At 37.9% G+C, this 23,572-nt stretch overlaps 1 protein-coding gene across 1 annotated transcript in view; it reads right to left on the reverse strand.

Moving 5' to 3' along the window:
- Positions 1-23,572, reverse strand: part of CNTN1 (contactin 1) — a 271,066-nt gene that overhangs the window by 34,671 nt on the left and 212,823 nt on the right. Inside the window, exons 16-20 of the mRNA XM_052789887.1 lie at positions 18,889-19,047; positions 15,445-15,594; positions 11,864-11,934; positions 6,221-6,455; positions 2,458-2,561 (exon numbers count right to left, since the gene is read on the reverse strand). Of these exons, the coding sequence (XP_052645847.1) occupies positions 2,458-2,561; positions 6,221-6,455; positions 11,864-11,934; positions 15,445-15,594; positions 18,889-19,047 (719 nt within the window). The remainder of the gene's footprint in view (positions 1-2,457; positions 2,562-6,220; positions 6,456-11,863; positions 11,935-15,444; positions 15,595-18,888; positions 19,048-23,572) is intronic.

Raw genomic sequence — 23,572 nt, forward strand, 5'->3', positions numbered from 1 at the left:
TGAAACTGAGAAGGTGTTCTAGTAAATGAGGGATTTTGCTAACCTGTGTTACAGCTGAGCAGTAATTAACAAATAAATATTGGATTATTTCTTCATGCCAATAGAGACAGAGCCTTCTGGGCATATTAGTTGGAATTTTATAATGTAGTTTGAGTGCTCCTTCTGCCACAACCTGTATTGTAACTTCACAAAAGGTATCTGTGGCCTTGACCTTCTGGAAGAGCCCTCTCTATTTTCACCCTGTCCTATGGCTCCTTCAGGACTGATGGGAGATCTGATCTTCAGGAGCACAAGACTTTCTTTTTGCCCTCAATGTAGAAGCACAGGCTTGCCCTCTGCTGCTTTCCCCTCTACTAGAATGAGGCTGGTGATTGCTCTAGAGAAAAAGACCTCAGAATTCACACCTTACTGAGCTCCATGGGGCAGTAATTCATGCCTATCAGTCTGCTTATTGTGTAGCCAGATGGGAACTTTTTTCCACAGTCTTGATAACTAGAAGATTACATTAGAAAAAGAGAAAAAAAGAGAAGAAATTCATATTCTAATGCCACTGCTCACTGTACATATTCAAGCCAACCAGTTCACACTGGATTTGTGGAAGTGTAGTACCTCTTTAGGAATAAGTGGATGAAGTTACACTCCAGCTGTCAAACTAAGGCCACATCCCGCACATCTATGTTCTGTGTAACAGAGCTCTCCACCCATTCCCAGGGTATCCCACCTTTCTTCAGAACAGCAGTTATTTTCTTTTCAGCCCAAAGACCCTCCATGCTTCTTTCCGACTTTTCTCTTTTTTTTTATTGACTGTTCCGTGCATCCTGTTCTTTCCTGCTGAATCCTCTCCCCTCCCTTCTTCCCCTGATGTTCCCTGACAGCAACTCAGATGGCTTTATGTAAAATAAAGTAAAATTAAAAAGAAACAGCCCAAAGTGGGCTGCCTACGGCAATGTTCTCCCACCATCTTCTTTCCCCATTTATCCTCACTCCTCCAGCCTTCCTACCCCATTCCCCACTACAACTCTCACCATCCACTGTCATGCTCTATTGCTACTGGAATCCCAACCTCTCCCAGCACTCCTTGTTGCTGCTCTCTCCACACACCCACAAGTCCCTCGGTGTGTGTCTCCTGAGTTTCTGGTCTGCTTATTCAGGATGCGCAGGCTTTGTGCCCAGTTTCTGCACAGACTGCCCAGCTCAGGAGTGCAACGCTGCGACGTGGCTGGCTGACTCAAGCTCACAGATCTGGGCACTCCACCCAGCTCTCACTTATGACCATGAATTTGTCCATGCTATTCTAGTTGCACAATCTCTATGAAACACCAAACCAGTGGGCTGCTTTAGTAAATTAGGACTTACTGTTGAAATTAAGACACTGGCATCAAACTCCAGTGTTTTCTGCTTGTAATTTTAAAACCTAATGCGTGTACTGTGTAGAATCAAGCTTTATATGGGACGCTATGCTAGTTCCTATTAAGATCTTCACTATGATCTTGTTACAGTATCCCAAAACTATTACATAAATCTTATGGAGACAGAAACAGAGATCAGGAAATATAGAAACAAGTATTACTAATTAAAACAGCATTTATTCATAGGTTTCAGTTATAAAAATACATTCTACGAGGTTACTCCACATTTGTATGTGCTCATTTTGGAACATAGAGACTACCATCAAGCAGTCGACAACTTAAATCACAAAGCAAGCCACCAACAAACTAAGGCCCAAATCCCTATTTTGCAGTGCAGCCAAAGTAAGCTGGCTGCACACTGCAGAGTTCGTCAGCATCCACTACGCATGGATGTTAAGAATTCCCTGCTGGAGTATACGTGGCCATTTCTGGCTGTACCCACCCTGTGGCTGTTGTCATCTCTGTACAAGGACAAGAACAATTTTTACTGGTAGTACCACTTAGTCTTGGACCAGATGAACATACCTTGAAGCTCTTTTTCATGTGGAGAATAGAAACCATGAACAAAACATCATTGTCTTGTACAATAGCACTGCCTCTGTTACACTGGATTCTGGGCATTTGTCACATAGTCCAACTTACTATAGGATTTGTGGTGAATTATATTAATAACTGCTGCTAATTTAGATGGGCCATGAGTTAGTTACAATTTCACTTTTGTGTTGACAATTACACCCAAAACTTAATTTCAGTATGTTTTGAGAAGGTAGAGATAGGCATTCAATTACATAACATAGGCAAGATTCTCTTATGAAATAATGCCTTTTTTCAGTTGAATAGTCAGCACGTACATTTGTTAGTACGTTGTAGTAATGAAGTACATAGCACAAAAAAGAACCTGTTTCTAAGGATGTGAAATCTGTACAGCAAATGACAACTAAAGAGACGTGAACCCTAAGAGATAGAATGCTAGAGTAGGAATTATTCTTGCATTTAATGACTGAAATTAAATGAATGAGAAGATATACAGTGCCACCTCTAAACTCACCTGATATCCTTCCACAGATTTATCAGAAACATGGTGCCAAGAAACAGACATTTCAGAAGATGACAAAACTTTTACGCTCACATCTGTAGGTATTTCAGTTGGAGCTGGAAGATGAAACACATGTTAAACATCCAATCTCATCCAGTGATACTGTTATACTTGCTTACAGGGGTTCTTCTCACTTCAGTATTTTGTATTATTTTCTTGGTGTCAGGAAGCCAAGTGTGTTAGTCTTTAATCTGGTTTTACTTGAGTAAACTTTAAATTCAGTGATGATCTGTACAGGAAATGACTCTATAATAACAAAGCACTGATCCTATTACTTGGCTCAGACTATGTATTTTTATGCTTCAACAGATTCCATGCTGAAATTTCTGTAAATTATAAACAGGCTTTGATAAACAGAATGAAGCATCCAGTGATCTTTTACTAAATTGGACAGCAGCTCACAGATTATATACATCAGATTTTTTAAGCTAGTTACACACAAATATTCATGTGTATGTCACTTAGTCATGATGATACAAAGTTTTTAGAAGACTAGATATTAGATATAGACCTGGCTAGTGGCACATACAAACTTGAACATAGGCGAGAAATAATCCAAGAGCACCCTTCTATCAGGCATACATCACACAGTTGATTTTGCTTGTGTTCTTAGTTCTGGACAGCAGCCAACATAGAATACAGACCATTATAATGTGATATGCTTTTATTCAGGGCTAAAAATATTAAGTTCTAGTTTCATTATAAGAAGCTGTTAATTTCACTGCTGCTTGTATTTTAAGTGAGGTAAGGAATTTAAAAATGTATAAACTTAGCAATGTCTATAAAGGATAAAGTTTTCCAAGCTAAGAACAGTTCTCTGTCATGAATCTTTTGAAACAAGTTGCAACAGACAGGCATGGCAGCCTGAGCTGAGGAAAGCTTTCATATACTTCATCTTCCAACTGGGCATCCAGTCAACTATGCATCAAAACAGCCACTGTTAAGAAAAAAATCAGTTACATCTCTCATGAAAAGTATCCAAGGTAACAAAATAATCTTATATGCAAAGTTACCTTTTGTAATTGTCTTTCAATGACTGTTAATAATGCAAATGTATAATTAAAAAATGATACATTATTGCAAAATTGTTTTCACAATGACAGGAATTTAGATAAGCAAGAGGCCTGTGCACTCATTACTAGCAATCATTACTCGCTACTAGCAGTGGCAGGTATGACTAGTAGTTGTCAGATATGGAACTTGGCTTAAAACATGTGGGAACACAGAAATTCCCCAGTCACTAAAGTGAATAAAGATGCCCACAGTTCTAACTAGACAGACATAGATATATTACAAAATACACAAATTAGTGGAAATGCTGTCATTATATTTATGTATGTATGCGTATTTATACATATCCATATGGAATGTTGTATGACCATATTGGTTTGAAATCTCACTAATACCTTTGAGAATTTGTCTTGTCTGACAGTAGTAATATCACTTGCTGATTCAGAGGTACAGAAGTTCAGGTGGAATAGATGTGATCATCTAATCTAATCTATTCCCAAATCACTGTCAGACTCTTCTCCATTGTATCAATTACAGAATTTGCCAAGATGTTTCGTATTGAAAAGTTCCAACTGCCAGGGATTTTGCTGATACAGTACTCTAAAGAATATTTCATCTGCTTATGCTTGTTTATGAGCTCCAAATAATTTATATCCCTATTTGGCATTTATGTTCTGTAAATATTTTGCAGTCTCTCCTGAGCCAGAAAGATGACATCAGCTGCTTTTCTCCAGCCTTCTAATTCAGTAATTCTACCAACTAAAGAAGCAATCACATGGGCCTCACAATATGTTCTCTTCACTGAAAACATAGTGGCCATCACACAATTATCTTCTAAGCGCAACTATAAAAAGTTAAGGCTGGGAGCCAGTAAGCATGCTACAAGGTATGGAGGTGACTTTGTATAAGTCCTGATGTCAGCAGAAAACTCTGCAGAATGCTCTTTAGAATAACTTCCATTACACTTACTAGAAAAATTCCTTCTAACCCACCCTGCAGTTCCTGGATTTGATATGGTGAGTACTCAGGGTCATAGCTCTGCATAGGAGCTGTGAGCACTACTGGTAAGGTTTGGAGCACCGTGAATTTGACTGTTTTGGTGACTCTTGTGCTTGAAATCAAAGAAAAGAAGTAGGTTCACTGAGCTTCTATTCCTTTTGCTGCCCGCATCTGGCATCATTCAACCACAAGTGTTTCTATCAAGAGTCTGGACATTGCTAAAATCTATGTTAGGACATCAGCAGCCACTGAAGTGACTTCTTTATCTGGAAGCTGGCACTACTGCACATTTGCTTTTCCTCTGTCTTTTGGAGCTCCTAGGGTCCGCCATGTCTCTGAACTTAGAAAGCTATACAAACACACTGCTATCCCTGACATGGTTAGTATAATCCTAATATAAACATGTGGGAGCTTATCAGTCAGCTGTCGATAATGTCTCTGAAAAAGAATGGATACTGAAATGTTAATTGGCAGATATGGCTTTTACTACATCATAGCTATTTACTAACTCATTTATACAATTGCAAAAACAACCATTCTGTTGCTGCAGCAGCTGTTGAAGATGATATCCTAAGGTACACTTTTCTGAGAAAAAGGATTAGTATTAGCCTCTTCAGATAGCTAAGTGTTGCTAGCTTGAACTATTGTAAGAAACAAAAGGACTATTTTATCTTTTCTATGTGTGTGGGCGATTTGTGTGCAAAGCTCCCATTAGTGCTAATGGGAATCATGAACATAAATCTCCTATAAAGTACACAGAGTAAAGAACAGAGTCGGAAGTGTGAGAATGTGGCCTTGTTATCATACGCCTCCTTTTGGCTCTTTGGTCTGGATCTGTTGACTTTGTGAAGGAGATTCTGCTCTATGGAAAGAAAAATATGAGGAGTTCTTTGGGTTTCTGGCAGAAATTAATAAACCACATTTTTTTAAAACAGGCTTGAGTGATTATGTTGCAATTAGGATGTTGTATATATTTCTTCTGATTTAAGGTAGACCTTCTTCTAGTCCTTTCTCTCTCCCACTAAGTTTGGAAATGTCATTTAAACTTCAATCCTAAAGATAATAGGAAATGTGAAATAATTCCAGTACGAATTAAGAAAAAGATTTTAGTGAAGTGTCAAAGAGATTTTCATTAAATTATTCACTTGATAGATCTAACTTCCAAACCAGAATAAAGAATGCGGCACAGATAATTTATATCAGACTCTAAACATGCTGGAAATATAACTAGATACAACTGAACTATCATTCCTTCACAATTTGGGGCTAAATTCTGATACTGATCTACTAGAATAATAGGCTTTAGTGTGGTCTGTTAAGAAGAAAAAAAATACACATACGTCAAATACATGTATTAAGATCACAGAGACATTGCTGGATAACGATGTAAATGTTTTAGGTGACCAATATGAAGATCGGAATTTCTTTTTTTAAATCCTTTAACAAGCGGTGTGAAGAATCTCGAATGCTTCTGTGTATTGCTCATTGACAGCAAGTACAACCAAGTGCCCTGCATCACATAGAAAGCAGAGTCTGAAGTTGTTTATTCAGAACAAACTGCAAGTGTTTTGTGAGAGCAATATACACCCTCCTTGCTGAAGGTGTATGTTGCTATATAAATCAGTGTAAAGGACCAGGTTCTCTCTACTGATGGTAGTGCTGATCTGGACCCTCAGTGTAAAACTTATCTGGAACCTTTACTCACCATCTTGTGCTGAATAAATGACAGCAGTGAGACTGAATGGTCCATCCCCTTTGTTGTTAAAAGCTTTCACTTTTACTTGATACTGGGTTGAAGGTGGCATTGATTCATCCTTGTGGACATACCGGCCAATTTCAGGATTAGTAACTGTAACTCTTCTCCATTCTTTCTCACCAAATGGCTTGAAAGCCACTATATAACCAAAGTTATTGCCATAGTGGTATTCTCTTGACAAAGGCTAAAGAGGCAAAAGATAAAACATTAATTTTTGTAGCCAACTAAACAAATGGATCTCTAACGAAAAATAAATAATACAGAAAGCATCGATACCCACATTGTAAAAACACTGAACTGAAGTTCCATTTTCTCCTGGTTTGCTTCTATGATTTGCTCCCACCCCCTTTAAAAATATACCATCAAATCAGCAGAGCTGCTACTAAAACATTTTAAGATCTTGTTCCCCATCCAAACTCAGTGCAAGGCACACCATGTTATCTCCTACAGAAAGAAACCAAGAATGAATGTGCACTAAAAGTGTTGTCAGCTGTAGCTAGCAAAAAATGTTTCTTAAGGAGTAAGCGACAGTGGCTATGTAACACAGACACACTATGCAAGTATATGGGTCCATGTGCATCTGCGTAGATAGATATTCCTGCAAAACAGAGAGAGAGAAGAGAAAATTTATGTGGCCGGCCCAAATTATATTCATTTACATAAAGTTGGTCACCTAGGCAACTGGCACAGCTGATTAAGATGGACACATTCAAAGAATGATTCATCCTACCACTTTTCACTGATGATGGAGGAGGTCCAGTTGCTGGTTTAGACTATCTACCTAGCTTCTAACTGGTAAAAGTTTAAGTGAAATGACTCCCACTTTCAGCATGAACATTAAAGGTATCTATCCAAAATAGTTCTTAAAACTATAGCTGATTTCCTATACCTAAGGATACTGGAAAATTTAAAATTATGGACCACAATCTGCTATAATGAATTTTGCTTCATTTACCAAAGCTCTACATTCAGTGATCCCTCCTCAGTCCACAGAGCCTTTACCACAACTATTAGACAGTGCACCCAACAGGACAAAATTAGGTCATTCATCAGTGCATCTGAAGGCTGACCAGAAGCATCCTTTGAAAATAAACTTCCTGCATTACCTTTTCCCATACTGTAAACCTCACAGAGATGAAATAGCTTATCTTGAAGTAAAGGTCCTGGAGCAGTGCAACAGAGAGTAATTATTCTCTTTAGGTGTTTGCCCACTACTGTAGCACTTCAGCCAATATGCGTGGAGATACTCTGAGCAAGGATTTATGAAACTTAGATGTTAATAGTGGAACAAGTCAAAAAAAACCCCTAGCTCACAAAGTTTGACATTTGTATTTGTTTGAAGCTAGAATGAAACTCCAAAGATTCTGTGAGAAAGAAAATTCTGGTGAAAACTCACCGAATTTTTGGCACAAGAGAAACATTTAAGTTTTGACTTCAGAAACATAACACATGGATTAGAACACTAGTATACATAATAGAACAAGAGAAAAATTAAGGCAAACACAGATGTCAGAACTCAAAATTTGAAAAAATATCTGATAAGGACATATGAACAATGATGGAACTTCTTTTCTTCATGACAAAGCTTCCAAGAAATGTACAGAATCGGACCAAAGGCTGGGACTTCTGACTTTACTCAGCTTAAGTTAAGTGACCCCTCTCCCGGGTGTACCAGCTATCAGATCCCATTGTATCCTGTTTTCTCTGTTGCTGCTGTAAAGTTTCACCACTCTGCAACATCAATGCTAAAGTCACAAGAACAACAGTACAGTAATACTAAAAGCAGGCAGCCTTCAGCTGGTTGAGGACAGAAAGCTGGTTCTAGATGAAGCTCCCTAGACACCAGTGCTTCAGCACGGGACCATCACTGGATACAGGCAAAAACCAGCTGTGGGAGTAAGGCCCAGAATCCAACAGGATTTACCACCTGTAGAGTTCAGTAATCAGCAGGTTTCCTCTTGCTTGCTGTTCTTTTTTCCCCATACTTAACTGCATCTCTAGCAGAACAGTGGCTCAGTTCAATCAAATACTAGAAAGTAGCCTTGGCACACCATGACTAGGGTTAGGAGACCCTTCTGGAACATAGGATATGTACGGACAATCTTCTGGACTAAGCGCCTCTTGCTTCCCGAGTGGGTACTCTAACCATGACTCCATGTTGCCGAAGACAACTGACTGATACAGCTGACTGCAGGTCTCTACATACATAACTTCTTTGGCTTTTCTGGGGAACATAGTGAAATGCTGATGTATGGCAAATCTGGATTATAATGGAGCTTTAGAAGGTGGAAAGATACCCATCTACCTACAACATGACTTCCGAGAACACATGAATGACTTAAGTATAATTGGTAATTAAGATGACTGCCAACAGATAAAATTTGAGAAACCCCTCATGCCAAAAAGGAGATGGATATTTGGTCTCTAGTTGTGACGCTAACCACAAGCCACCGGGCGAAGACTCTAACTACAGATCAGCTATGAGAAAAAAACCCAGACCTCCAAACCTGGATAATCTATTTCATGTGCTTAATTTTTTGTGTGTCAGGCATATTCTGAGTGTACCTATTGGATGACGTGTAACTCATGCCTTAGCTTGTTTTCTACCTCAGGTCTGACTAGACATCAGGTGAAAACTGGATACCTAGTTTCCCAGAACAGCTAACGTACCTTTGTGTACCTAAGTTTAGATTCACAGGCAACCTTACAATTCAAAAAGGAGAATATTTCACAGACTGGATCACGTTCAATAGCTCGTCTTCTGAATCTATCATTGTATGTAGCTGCTTAAAATAAACCAGAATCATATCTCATATGCCAAAGTAAGCGGCCTGGATGCGGCCCTAGTCTCAGAATGGTTTTCAGCCAGAGCAAACTTTAGAAAGCCAGGACTGGCATTTAAAAATTATATTCTGGAAAGTCTTAAAATAAAATGTTGAAAGCAGCTTGCCCTCCAATGGCTGCACATAATAAGTAGATATAAGTAGCTGAATAGTTTGTAGTATCCACTAAAAACTTTGAAAAACAAAATGGAAGAGGAAAAAACAAATGGGGAAAAATGAAGAAGAATGGGCATGCCACTCCTAGCTCTCTTTCTCAGTTCTTCTTTCAAAACAAGACTCAGAAGAGCTTTGATTGCATCTCTGGCTGTCTCATTCAACCTGGGCTTATGAATCATAACAAAAGCTGAAAGGGGGTTGGCAGCAACATGTGAACCTGCCATACATTTTGTTCTTCTCTTCTTAATTAAGGACTATTTTGAGTAGTGTATGCAAATGTCAGCACATTTTGGGGAATCAATATACACCTTTATCTTAGCCTTACAGATAGATATATTGTTGTCTGTCAGACAGGCTCTGTAAATCTAATGCCTCTACTCAAAAACACTTGCTAGACATAGTAGTGGAAGATTCTTGGGAATTAAATATTTGAAACAATGCTTAATTTGTCTGACTAAATGAGCTACTCATTACAGAACAGATGTAAAAAGCATGACATTAGGTAAGAGAAATAATTGGATTATAAGTCTACTTGGGCATATAGGAAAGACTGAAATGATCTTGTACTTCAGATCTTGGATTAGTCACTATTCTCCTGGTTATAATTTTCTTTTTTTTAATTTGATCACAGCTGAGTTTGCACTGTATTGAAAATGCCACAAGTATGGCTCTTTACATGCAATGCAAGAAGTAGCTCTGTAGTTTGTTAAAGTTTTTATAAGACAGCACTTGTGAAGAAATAACAAAATAATCTAGGTCTTGTGCAACTGTCTGTTGCATGTGTTCTTATTCGACTTTTGCTTTTCAAAAATAAATAAAGATCAGAATCAAACCCATTAGGATACATCTACTTCCTAACCTATTGTTAGTGGAATGAAGAAATAACCTTTCCAATATATTTTAACAGAAGTGTAGTTCTTCCTTTTTCAGAAACTTAGAAATCTTTTCTTTAGGTAAATTCATTGCTAAAATACTTAGGAAGACTGAGTAAATATTTTGAATTGAATTAAAACCAAACCAAAACAGGAAAGCCCAAATGTGTTAGCCCAAACACACGGCTGACTATTTCTGTGTCATACTTCAGAACTTTTCCAAAGAGGTATGATCAACCTTAAGCACAAAAAGAAAGAAATATGCATATGAATTAAAATTTGTACATTCATGAGGATCCCTATACAACAATGACAAAGTTGCTGTTGGAATTATGTCATCTTTATATCACTTCCCACAAGAAAAAGCAGTCTTCATAGAGGTAAATAAGCTGCTACATCTGATACAAACTATTCCCCAAAAGACAAAAATGGCATAAAGTGCCTTATGTGCCTCATAGCTATATGAAGGTGAACAGAGAGGTCATTAGCAAGATAGACTTGGTAATTTTTTCAAGCATAACATTTAATCACCTTTCTTTGCCAGAGGTAATGCTTCTGTAACTCTGTTTTTGCTGGATACTGATAGGCTCTGACATGAATCAGATAGGCTTTTTTTGCTTTATTTCTCCCCCCTAGCTTTCCCAAATACCCTTCAGAAGACTTCAACTCTCTCTTCCATGTAACTTTTGCCTACACAACAGCTTTGCTTATAAATTCTTATGCTCTCTTGTTCTGGGGTTTGCTTTCTTCCTGTCTTTTCCCTTCTTCCCTGTTTTCAGAAGCATTTTTTTCCCCACAGTATAGGTAAGTTTTAAAAACCATTGCTTCAATACCAGAATGAAGAGAGCATTTATAAATATAGCTATATATATAAGACTTTTTAAAGACAAAATATCGTGAACTGAATACCTACAGTACATGAGAGAGATTAAATTTTAAAAAGACTGTGCTTACTGAAAAGCTTCTTTGATAACGCTGTAATTTTTTTAACTTTTCATTGCATTATTTTTGTGATTAACATTTTATCTCTGTCCCTTTCTCTGTTCTTTATTTTGCTTAATACATAATCATTAAAGAAAAATTAATGGCTTGGAGGAAAAGAACAACAATATCAGTACGTGGATCTCAATGAACGGCTAAATTGTGGTATGAGGCAACATTGTTTTGTATTACCAGTCACATTACCAAAAAATAAAACTTATAAAATGTCAATACACAAGAATTTCCTTAAAACTCCAGTTAATAATTATGACAGGCTAGTTTATAGAATGGCAATGTATTTTCTTTTTTTTTTATAAAGCCTGTAAATCTGTGCATAGCGCATTAAAATCATAATTAAGCTGTTATACTTTTAGTTGTAGTAATCTGCGTGCTATTCAGATTTTAACAGAAAAAGGCTCAAAGAAAGATACAATATGCAGAATTTTCAAATGCAGTTACATCAATGCATTATCATAGTCAGTATGTGTTTCAATCTCTCTGAAACATACTCCAAGAATGTTTTAGATCATATCTTAGAAACGTCCAATACAAAACCATCTAAAATATTGTCTTCCTCATTCCTTTTTACATATTTTTATGAGAAAAGTCTGAAAACCTGAATATACTGCGTACAAATCCTGCTCTCACAGGAGCCAGTGACAAATCATCCACGAGTTTCAGGAGGAGGAGATCAGACACAAGGAAGTAAAGGTTTCGTGCCATGTCAGTGCAATACCTACCATCCATGTTATTGTCAGCTCTCGATTGCTTCCCCCCCCTCCTCCGACATCAGAAGGAGCCACATTAGGAGCTAGAAAAATAGAAGAGACGAGAAAAATGACTACAAAGTATGCAGTCAGTAAAAATATCACTATTTACTTTTCCTTTTACCAGCAGGGCCAATGAGCACACGTGGCACACACAATTAAAATAATGATAGTCTGTAATAGCTGTGAGAGTCTGTGGTCTTGCCAAGACTAATGTATAGCTACTGCTGCAGGAACCATGCCAGTTCTAACTATAGCTAGCAATCATTCGTCTTTTCAACCATATTCTCTACAAATATTTAACTGAATATTCAGAAACGGAACACTCCTCATAGGTCTTAAGAAAAGCACTGTGTGTTGTTCTTGTGCTTCCTCGGATGTTGGCATGCCAAAGGCTCAAGCACCCAGGACTTGCACATGTATTTAGTTCCATCTACTTCAATATATTTACTCACAATGTGTAGTGTTAAATCTATGGATATATATTTGAAGCATTGGCATCCTAATCCTATTCTAGATTAGTGGCGCATGTCTTCTTGATTGGCATGTTCAGAATGGGTAGATGTTCAGAAGCAAAGCTGGCATAGCACTTAGTAATTTACTTATTGTATTTTACACTGATATTCTGAGTGATGAAATAAAAACTGTTGAGCTATCATCAGTGCACAACTGACTGGTAAAGCAGGATACCCTGAAGGACTCCATTACAAATCAGTCCTGTATTCTCATTTCTGTGAGACTCTTTGCACTAAGTGTGATGATTCTATTGCTATCCCTCTATGGTGTTTGTGTATTTATTTGCTGTCACTCAATACTAAGGACACACAAAGTACCACTGAAAACTTAGGAGATGATGGCCTATCTATAGTGCATTAAATATGCCCCAGGTGACCATGCATTAATTACATGTCATATCTACATGAACGTGTTCTTTGTGTTAAGAATTCTTGTACAATCAGGCATTTTCTCCACTGATCAGTGAACGTCACAAGATAGTAAGGGGATAATTCCTAAGTGCTCTCCTACTAATTAAGATGTTTGCTGAGGCCTTCTCTGAGGGTCAGCTGAGGAGAAACACAAAGCAGGGAAGGATTAATGGTTCCAGAAAGGATAAAAATATATAGCAATAAATTTGAAATTGAAATCAGCATTCAGTGCATGGCTTGTGTTATTTATTTCAGGCCTTCCAGAAAACAAATTAGTGGAGAGTGAGACTAAACATACGTATCATGACAATTCGAGAGGAAGCTTGACTTATTACTTGACCTTGTTATTACTGAAATACACAGTAGTCACACTATCTATTATAAGCATATAACTTCAGTGGTAAGTTAGAAGCAGAGGTTTGCTAGAATGCTTAAGTAGTCAAAGAAGATAACAGAGGCTGCTGGAGAAGAGAAAAAAGACTGTCTAATGTCTTACAAATCACCCTTTTCAAAAGAATCTCTCTCCTTCTCTCAACCATTAAACCCAGGTTTCTCCCTCCATCAAGACCAGGCTACTAATTCAAACAGCTGTACTTAGACAATTACTCTAATGCATCCAGAAGCTAAAATACATAAAAGCAGACTTTGATCCACTGAATTTCAAGAAATCACTGTGAAATATGTTATTGATGAAGGAAGCAGATTTCATTAAAAAGAAAAATCATAGCACACATTCTTAGCATGCTAATAAAGATGTTACTGAAATTAGTTATCTACAAGAAGAGAGACTGAAAAAGGCACTGATAACCTGTGAGTTTAACAGATATTATTTGTCACTCATAGAGTACAACAAAGATACGGCACTGTTTGTTGCTGTTTAACATAGAAAAAATGTTAAAAATAACTACAGTGTGTGGATATGGGCTGTTGTTTGTGCAATAAAATACTTACCTTCTTCAGATTTACATGAAAATGCACACACAGTACTGGTTCTGTAGTACCCTGGAAGTTGACAGTGCAACCCAAATCCTATTGCTGCTGCTCATAACAAATTCCAGCTCCTGGCAGGAAATGCACTTGGGCACAGAAGTTCATCTGCAAACTGTTACTGATTTATACCCTATTTTGGCATGGCAAGAAGTGCTGATTGATGCCTAGGAAGCCTACATAAACATTTTGCTTTTTTTTCACCAAAAATGTCTCACAGTCTGCCAGAGATGACAATGGTGGTGTGCGTGGGGAATCAGACAACAGCCTAAACAGACTACTCCTTGCAAAAGCATTGCATCCTGCTACAAAACTGAAGGGTACGCCATTTTTTGGAGGCTACAACAAATACCATGAACATGGCACACTGCAAACTGCAGGATACTATCACTATTCCACCTGTGAGCATTATTTCCCCTCCCTTTCTGTCTCTTTTCTGACATTTCAAAAATGTCTACTGTGCACCAGGCACTCCAAGAAGTGTGTGTAGATTTCTCATTTAGATTCCTGGGTGTTCAAATACAGCTGTTAAGTCATAAAATATATGATGCTAATAGTCAATTTTATACGCGGCAATTTCCTTTTACTTTAGTATTGAAGTTCTCTGGCTTTTCCTTCCCTGTCCAGATTAATTTAACCAATCTGTATTTCCTTTCTCCTTAAGCAACAAAATTTTTAATGGACCAAATGTGAGTCTTTTTTAATATGTGTTTTGAAATTTGCAATGCAAATACATTTTATTTTGAAAATACTATCTAATCAAAGCAATAACCTAGCAGGTGTAATTGCAAAAATTAACTTTTACACTTTGGTTTTTCATTTTTAGTGGGACAACAATTGTAAATATATCTAGGTTGCACATGGGTGCTAATATGTGTTAAGGAGGATATACTGGTATATAGAGGCTTTGTGTGACACAGTCTTTTTGCTCCTAGAGCACTGCTGTTATCTCCTTTGTACAGTCAAACCAGAATGTATTATCTTGAATAATAACATCTAATTCCTCATTTTGGAGAATTAATTTTAAAAAGGACGTGCCTGAGCCTAAAGGATATCCTTAAATATGCTCTGAGATTTTAACACTGAGCAATTAGACTGATAAGGGCGTATGTTGTGTCGGATAATGTCACATCTTTGACGTGGAATAAGAAGACACAAGACCAAACCTTCAATCACAGAAAAATGGCATTATCCAGTATACCACACACCCTGCCATGTATTCTTTAGTTAGAATACAAACTAAACAGCAAATGGACTTTTTCCTTGTTAAACACATGCATGTTTTTTTCTAAATCCTGTACCCTGGTCCCAAGCATGTGCATGCATTCACACACAAACAACCTGACGGATAGATACAGTAGGGGATCTCTGAAAGATACAGTATGATTCTGTTTCAGCAATGGAGGCAAATTTGCCATTTTTACCATGATGTTTCCTTCCTGTCTGCTTTGATGCTATCACATCTGGACAGTCTGGTATTTGGTTACTGAAATCTACAGTAGTATGGCTGAAAAGATATTCTCCAGACTTGCATCTTATAAAGTGCTTTTTTCAAATAAAAACCAAAATTACAAAATTGATTAATAAAAATGTGAAAATGAAGAAGCACATTAAAAAACTTGATATTTTCTGTTTACGTACGAGCGCCTTCAGTTCTAATTCTCTGTGATGGCATACTAGGTTCTCCTGTCCCCAAAGTGTTTGTTGCTATTATCCGGAACTCATATTCCATCCAGGGAATTAAATCAATCACTGTTGCAGATTCCATGTTTCCTTCAATATCTGATGGTTCTAAAATAAATAAGAAATTGCTTTAGAAAACAGCATTTTTACAATAAGGTCAACCAACAACGTGGCTGATTTCGGCAAAACTACCACTATTCTGCAACCACACATACCCAACTGAAGGAAACTTGTTGTACATTAGGAATACCACATTTTACAAGGAGTACTCATGCAGTGACTGGGAATTTGGAAACTATGGCACTATCTTGGATAAACCCTTATAGAGTAGTAAGTTTTAGCTGGGTGTGAACAAGCAAAAGAAGTACATGTAGTTATGAGGTATCCTTACTAATTACATATTGTAGTTGTAGAATTTCATTTTGCCTACAGACAAATGCAATGAGAAATCTGGAATGCCAAAACAGTAAAATAAAAATTCATGATATATACAAGGGCTAGACATGTGCAAATGGAGGGTTCGATCAATTGATAAAGAGTGGTTTATAAAATGTGGTCATATTTTGGTGCACCTTATTAGTGAGCATGTTACAACTTGCTATCTAGTTCTGATTCCACAAGGGTAAGTGTTCTTGTAATTCCTGTGGAAAGACTTATTACTGTCATAAGGATGAGCTTCTTTACCATAAACAAAATGCGTAACTCATGACTCTCTGTCTACAATTCACAGACAATAGGGGTTGTTTCTACAGCTGTCTGCAGTTATAGAAAGAGGATTTTCATTTTATTGCGTGTGCCAAGAGTTGTTTGTCAGGTTAGAATCTTGGGTTCAAGGGAGATGAGAAATGAGATATTCTGCACTGGAAAGGCAGCTGGTTTGGAATTAAAATAAGAATGCAATGGCTGCAAAAAAACCAGGCACGGCTGTGTAAGCACTGGATGGTGACACAACTTTCCTCTACCTAATGATCATTAAATTTTTCATTCTAAAGTGAGGCCCTGAAAGAGAAAGAAAAACACTTTCCATTTTCCTTCTACCTGCCCATCACCCTCCCTCATCCTTAATCAAAGTATTTTTCTGTCCAGTCAACAGAGCCACTGCAAACCTCCTATGGTATGCAAGCCATGATATAAATTTGGCATTCCTTTTCCTGGGCTACTTTCTATCTCTTCATAAAGAATCTTACCGTGCCAGAAATTCCCAGAATAATTATGAATACTCAACATGATGAGAATCTGATCCCCTTAACTGGAAAGAGCAACATAAATGTAAACAACTTATTACATAACCCATTCATACACATCTCCATACTGTGAAGTAGAACATGCTTCTTTCATAAAACACACTTGATATTATGCAACCTGAGATGAAGGATTTGGTTTGGGAGTAATGGTAGTAGCAATAACAAGAACAGTATTCCAAAGTGCCATGCCAAAGTATATTTTTTTTCCCACACATTGGAAACTAGCAGCATTAAATGATAGTCTAAACACTGATGAGAGATCAATTTGGACTGTTCATCATGCTTCTTTCATATGAAAGTGAACACCAAGCCAAACTGGGAGGAGCCCAGAAATTAAGTAAAAGCTTGCAGTGGTGCCATTGATGGTTACTATGGTGATTTTAACTATTTTTTGAGGGAATCATGTATTAATCAAAATTACTCGGTGTGGTCCAAATGAAAAAGCAATGATTTTTAAAACACTGGAATAGTTTATTTCAACTTTTCAGAAATGAACATCTTCCTGCTAGCTTCTTAAAAAAGGAAGTCAACAATCTAGATTCCTCCCTGTCCCACTCAAGTTGTGAATCCCACTCAACATGCTACAGGGTAAGACTCAAAGTCTGACTGCATGTCTCAATGACTATCATTAATTCTGTGAAGCAGAAGAACTTCAGAGATGCAGAGAGTCCATTCCATCATGCCTGCAACACTGCAAATTGGGAATCTTCCTGAGAAGTGAGACAGATGGGTTCAAGTGTCTGCTCTGAACCAGACAGAGTGAAGATCTGCATCCAACACTTTCATCTCCTACACATTTCTAGTTCCAGTAACACGCAGCACAAAAGGAAGTACTATCAGAGCTGCCACCCGCTGTTTATAAATTCTTCCTATTCTTCCTATAACCTTGTTTCTTCCCAATTCCTTTTTTTCTTAATTAAAAAGAAAAAAAAATGAATAGGAAATAAAATATAATTTATCCTGAAAAAAGCAGAGACTGGTCTAAAAGTATCCTCCCTCCTGCATATATTGTTACTGAAGCAAATTATCATTTATTTGAACAGCTCTTATTCCTACATTCATTTTTTTTTTAAAGTTCAAAGACAGTTATCTACAGAAACTATTAAAGAAGACACAAGAGATGGGAAGGGACTGTGGAACCTTCTAGTTTTATTTTCCAGGCTACTTTAACATAAGTCATATACTAGTGCTGGCTGCTGGAGGTAATTATATACAATAGAGCTACATATACTACATATTCTAGAACAGAAATATGATTTAAGGCAGTAGGCCTAGTATTTTTAACTTTTTACTCTAAAAACATAACAGATTTTCAGGTCAATATGTCAAAGTATTTCTTAGACATCTATCTCTGTAGTTTCAAAGGACAACTTAAATGAAAGACAATAGCTGAAACTATTATAACTCTTAGTATTTAGAAATGCTGAGTCTGTGATGCCCTAATTCCACAGAAAAGCACTTAAGGTGTAATTTATTACTGTGGCATAATGAATTGTATCGATAGGACAATTCCGTATAGCTCGTGGCAATCCTATCCTTCATAAACCATTCAAAGATACTAGTAGTCTAAAAATATTTTCATCATTTATGCATTTATGTTAAATCTTGCAAAGAAATACACGTTAGTGTGCTGCGTTCAGGTAGGTGCCTCCTTAACTGCAATTATGTGGCACAATGATGACATCCAGCGGTTAGAAGGATAATCTTAGCTATGTTTTCTCTAGGGGTGCCAGTTTTAACACAACTGGAACTTAGTCTGCTCCTAGGAAAAATCAGACATTTTTAACCAACTTTCTGCATAACAAATACAGAAATGAAGACGCCCATCTGTCGTCCAAATTAACCTGTAAATAAATTTTTATGATTCTAGTAGCTGATGTGGAATGTTTCAAGCAACAAGGAAAGAGGCAAAAAACAGGTAAAAACTCTGGCCTGTTCTTTTCCATATTTCTTGATATTCAGTTCAGGCCCTCCAAGTGCTGGGAACAAACCTGTTGACAACACACTGACAGGACGGTACCTGCTCCCAAACTCTGTAGCAGACACTAACAGCATCCCTGGTTTCCTTTTATTGTGACTATTTTCTGATTAGCCAAGCTTTCAAGCAATCAAACACTTCAAAACGTATTGACTTTATTACTTCTGGCATTACTCTTACCTGTTTTGGCATCTTTCCACTCTTCAGATAGAAAGGTTTTTGACTGGATAGTGTATTTAGAAATAGGGCTATGATTGTCTGTTCCACGACTCCAGGTAAGTGCTACAGCAGTGTCTCTAATTTCCTCTACTCTTATACCTCCGGGAGGGCCTGGAGGACCTGAGAAAAAAAATTGGTAGTTCAATTTACAAATTAAATATTCTGAAAATGAAAGTTCACTAACTTTCCTCCTTGTATTTATCAGATACAAGGCTTTCGAGTCTTACTTTCTACTTAAGAACAGACTGAAAATGGATATATACATTTTAATACTCTACAGAGTGATTCAGAGGATAAGTGCTCTTGCATCTAACAACTACCAAATGAAACTTCCATGACTCCTGCATAAGTAGTAATACTGAGATTTTCTTAAGTGAAAAAATGATACTTTGAAACTGTTGCTGCTCTTTTTTTTAAACAACAGCGAACTGAGTCAGAAAAAATACACAGAATCTTCCCTCCTAAATTCCACTTAAACATGACCTTATTGGTGGCCCACCTTTAATCTACACTTCTGCTTGTGCCATATTGGCATTGACCACAATTTAAATGGAAAATCTTGTAACCTATATTGGAGAAAAAACATACCTTGAAAGACATTTCTATAGACCTCTTCACGTTTCTCTTGGCCTTCATATTACCCCAATGTGGTAAACCCACCATCAGATTCAAACTTCCTACAGACTAATATAACTTGAGTAAAAGCAGAACTAGGCAACGTTTCTCTACAGTTCAACAAAAGCCTTCCCACAACAAGAATTTAAAAAAAACCATGCCAAAATGTGGAATCCGCTACACTCACTGAACTAAGAGCAGTCTTGCAAACTACATGGGTGAAAGTGAACAACCTCTGTGCACCAGAATAACCCCACAAAGACCACGACCAAGGAACAGAAGCACTAAGCTGTCAAAGTGAAAAAACTTTTCATGGAACAGCCATTCCACATCTGCCCTTTCAGTCTTGATCATCACAGGACCTATAAAATTATTTCTAAAGAGTACTTTCTTTTTCTTCAAACGACAGATACTTGCAAAGATTAATTTCAAAATTCATAGCTTTAGTGAATATAAAAAGTCATGAACTAAATACAGATGTTGGCTTGATGACATATTACTATGCTCCCAACACCCAGCTAAATCATTACAGGTAGAAATTGCTTGTCCTAAACTAGTTCACAGTCTCACCTCCATGCTTTTGAAGTACTAAATGGTTTCTGCTCAAACCAACTACTTAAAATAGCTATGATAAAATAACAGCAATTATTCTCAATCCATATTTGGCTTTGAGTTTGTTAGTTGTACTTCAGATCTGAAGAGATAGGCCTCTGTTCCCAAAACTTGCCTGTTTTTTCCAGGTATGTCGCTAAACCTAGTAAATGGTATTATACCTCTCCACCAAACCTCATCCGGTTTATTTCTGAACAATAATAACAGACAAAAACTGCTGAAGCGAATACTTGCATTTTTCTAAATGCATTTTTTAAATTTTAAAAGTTTTCTTTTAATTACTACTACTCCCACACCTCTACTTTGTGTGGGTAACTTTTTATTGTTGCTGTGCTGTGCCTTGGTCCCCAGAAGAGAGACTAAAATGTGCAGATCAACAGGCACAGGTGACTTTTTTCATAGACTAGAAAACTAAGAAGAGAATGATGCAGGCACATACATATGTGAGTACAGGAATCTTCATCTGTAAAAGACACCACAATGTTCAGTAAGCTGTGCTAAAACCCCTCAAACTTACAGCAATTCTGTAACCCAAAGCTTAGTACCTACTTACAAACTTGGCCTATAGGTATTTTCAGATCATTCTTTTCATATTGACTCTTCTGGTTTTGTTATTATGCTTCTGTTTTCTATGATACACAATTATGTGATATATGTTAACTGTTGTGTAAAAACAGAGACAATGCATTAGACCTATTGAGAAGTATTTTCTGATTCCACATTCAGAGATAATAATATGTCAACATGATTCAGGTAATTATCCAACAATCTGATTGAACAAGTCCCAGAGCATATTAAAAAAACCAACAAGAAATAACAGGATATATGTCTCTGCAGTATTTACAGAGAAACCACAGAAAACCAAAACAAAAACAACTCAGCAAAAAGAATGGAACGAGATTTCTACATCAGATCTAAACACGCAGTGTGCCAAATGTACCTTCAGCTTTTGAGCTCTTTATTTTCTCCATAAATCTGAGCAAGAGGAATCAAATGAAATTAACTGAATCAAACAAATATACTACCATATATCGTTGTTCCTTGGTTTCAATTAATTTATCCTTCTAATGAGCAAGCAATTCCATTCCTGACCCCAAAAGTATTCAAATTTAGACTGGTTCCTTAAAGAATATATATGCCATTGTTTAAAAAGAAATAAGCATGACCACTCTACACAACCTATTGGGCTCTGGCCTATGACTTTGACGATCTAATTCCTGATTGTTTCTTCTCCTAAGATCCAAAAATAGTTCCCATTTAGTATCCTTGGAAAAATGTACATCAATTGACTACTGGATTGCTCCTAACCAACTTCTATTAAAATTCAAATCGTGGCATTGAAAACTAATCTACTAATTAGCTGTCCTCGGACCTCCCTTTCAAGGTGAGGACTAAATACATCACTGCATGTGGAAACAGCCTATTAGCCTTCAGAGAGGACGCACGAAGTAGAAGCTGTGGCTAAGAGCTGATTTTTGAGATGAGGGTTGTTTGTCAACTCTCCACCCTGGTAACGTGCATATCTGCTAGCCCAGCTCTAAGGAGTGGGGTACGTAAGGCCTGAGAGACCCCTTCTCCTGCAGGACTGTTCACTTCAGAAGCCCTCAAGCCGGAAGGTATGGAAAGGTTCCTCAGTCCCAAGATCCTTCCTTCCTTCCTTCTTTAGGAGATCTCTCTTACAGCTTCTCACCTCACTACCAAAGTTTCTGAAAATGGCACCTGTCGGGAAACACCAAGGGCCAGCTGCTCCCTCAGGAAAGCTGAGCCGGGACACACGAGTAACCCCCGGGCCGGCAGTTCCTTCAGCAATGGGGCGCAGTCCCGCAGGGTCCGAACACGGCGGGCAGAGCCGGGTACTGACACGGCAGTCCTGGGTACCACGGGCAAGGAATCTGGTGCGCCCAGGTGACAAACCACCGCCTATATCCGAGGAGCCCGCCCAGGAGAGAAGCTACCGACGGCGTAGGCCTGGAGCCCACCCGGGGGCAGGGCTGGAGGCAGGCATGCCTGCAACACAGCTCCGGTCAGGGCTGAAGGTCCGGGGCTGAGCTGAACTGGGGTCCTGGGCCGACGGGCAGCTGCAGGGGTGGGCGTCCCGCGTGAGGCTGGTCGGGCCATTAAGGCCCGCTGGTGCGCTCAGAGGCCCGACGGTCTTGGGTGTACTAATGTCACTAGCGAGTCTCCTGAACACGACAGCCCTTCTAATACTCTAAGACCACACAGGACAATCCATACGGAGTGTTGAAGTGTTTTGTGGACAGGCAAAATATCTTTGTGTGCCTGCATGAACAGCGGCTATCCTTTACTGCTTCATTGACGAGACGCTCTGGAACCTGCCTCTGTGTTTTCATACTGCGCTGTTGCCTCTTCCTACCAATGCAGTGAAACTATAATGTCACTTTTGTCATATTTAATCAGATATTTAACCTTGCCCACGTAAGATGCTGAGCCTTCCACTGCCAACAACGGCAGTGAGAATTGCTCAGCACTAGAGCAGAACTGTGTTCATCATATTAAAACCCAAACGTTGAGCATAAAATGAATGCTAATTTCTTCCACAACATAACCTCAGAGCAATGATTCTAATTATAATTACTGAGTTGAAAGGAGAATCAGAAGCTTGATAAGGCACCTTGTCTCTATTTTTAAAAGGAATTTCTTACATAATACTAAGGCACATGAACAGACCCTTCTCTTTTTCTTTGCAGATGTAGTCTGCAGTTTTACCACTTATCATATTTGCTTTGACATTTCATCCAAAAGTGATGACATTCACTGGTTGTTAATACCCAGCGAAAATTAAAAACAGAAATATTCAAGTCCACAACATCCTCAGATGACAGAAATTCAGAACCAAGGCACAAGCTATACTTCAGCTGCTATACAGCTCTATAGTATAACTGGAACGTGGGGCAAAACATGACAGCAATGCGGCTCCAAGTACAAATTACGTCTGCTTTGAATTGTCAGCCTTACAGAGCATTAGCACTTCAGAACATGTTATACCTGGAAGCACGAAACAGAGTAAAATGCCCAAAGGACGTGAATTAACTCACGCTATTGAAACCATGCATTGTAACAGATCTTGTAGGATACATACCGTATGAGCAAGCAGTGTTTTGAGACCAAAGTAACACTTAACAGACATGAATCAGTTAACAATGGAGTGATAACCTTAACCCCAAATGTCCTGGTTTCTGTCATTTGAAAACTAGGAATCCTTTTAATGTAGGCCTGGTATTATACAAAATGATTTAACTCATAAGCTTTATGAGAAAACAGAAGTGGCTTCTTAAAAATGTTATACAGTGGATACATTGAAATGATACTTAAAATCTATTTTTAATAATGAACACAAAATTAAACTGTCTAAAAATTACTTTAACATAAGGAAAATACCCATAATAAAAAAAATATT

Source organism: Harpia harpyja, chromosome 6 (assembly GCF_026419915.1).
Source record: "Harpia harpyja isolate bHarHar1 chromosome 6, bHarHar1 primary haplotype, whole genome shotgun sequence".
In the NCBI taxonomy this organism is placed as follows: domain Eukaryota; kingdom Metazoa; phylum Chordata; class Aves; order Accipitriformes; family Accipitridae; genus Harpia; species Harpia harpyja.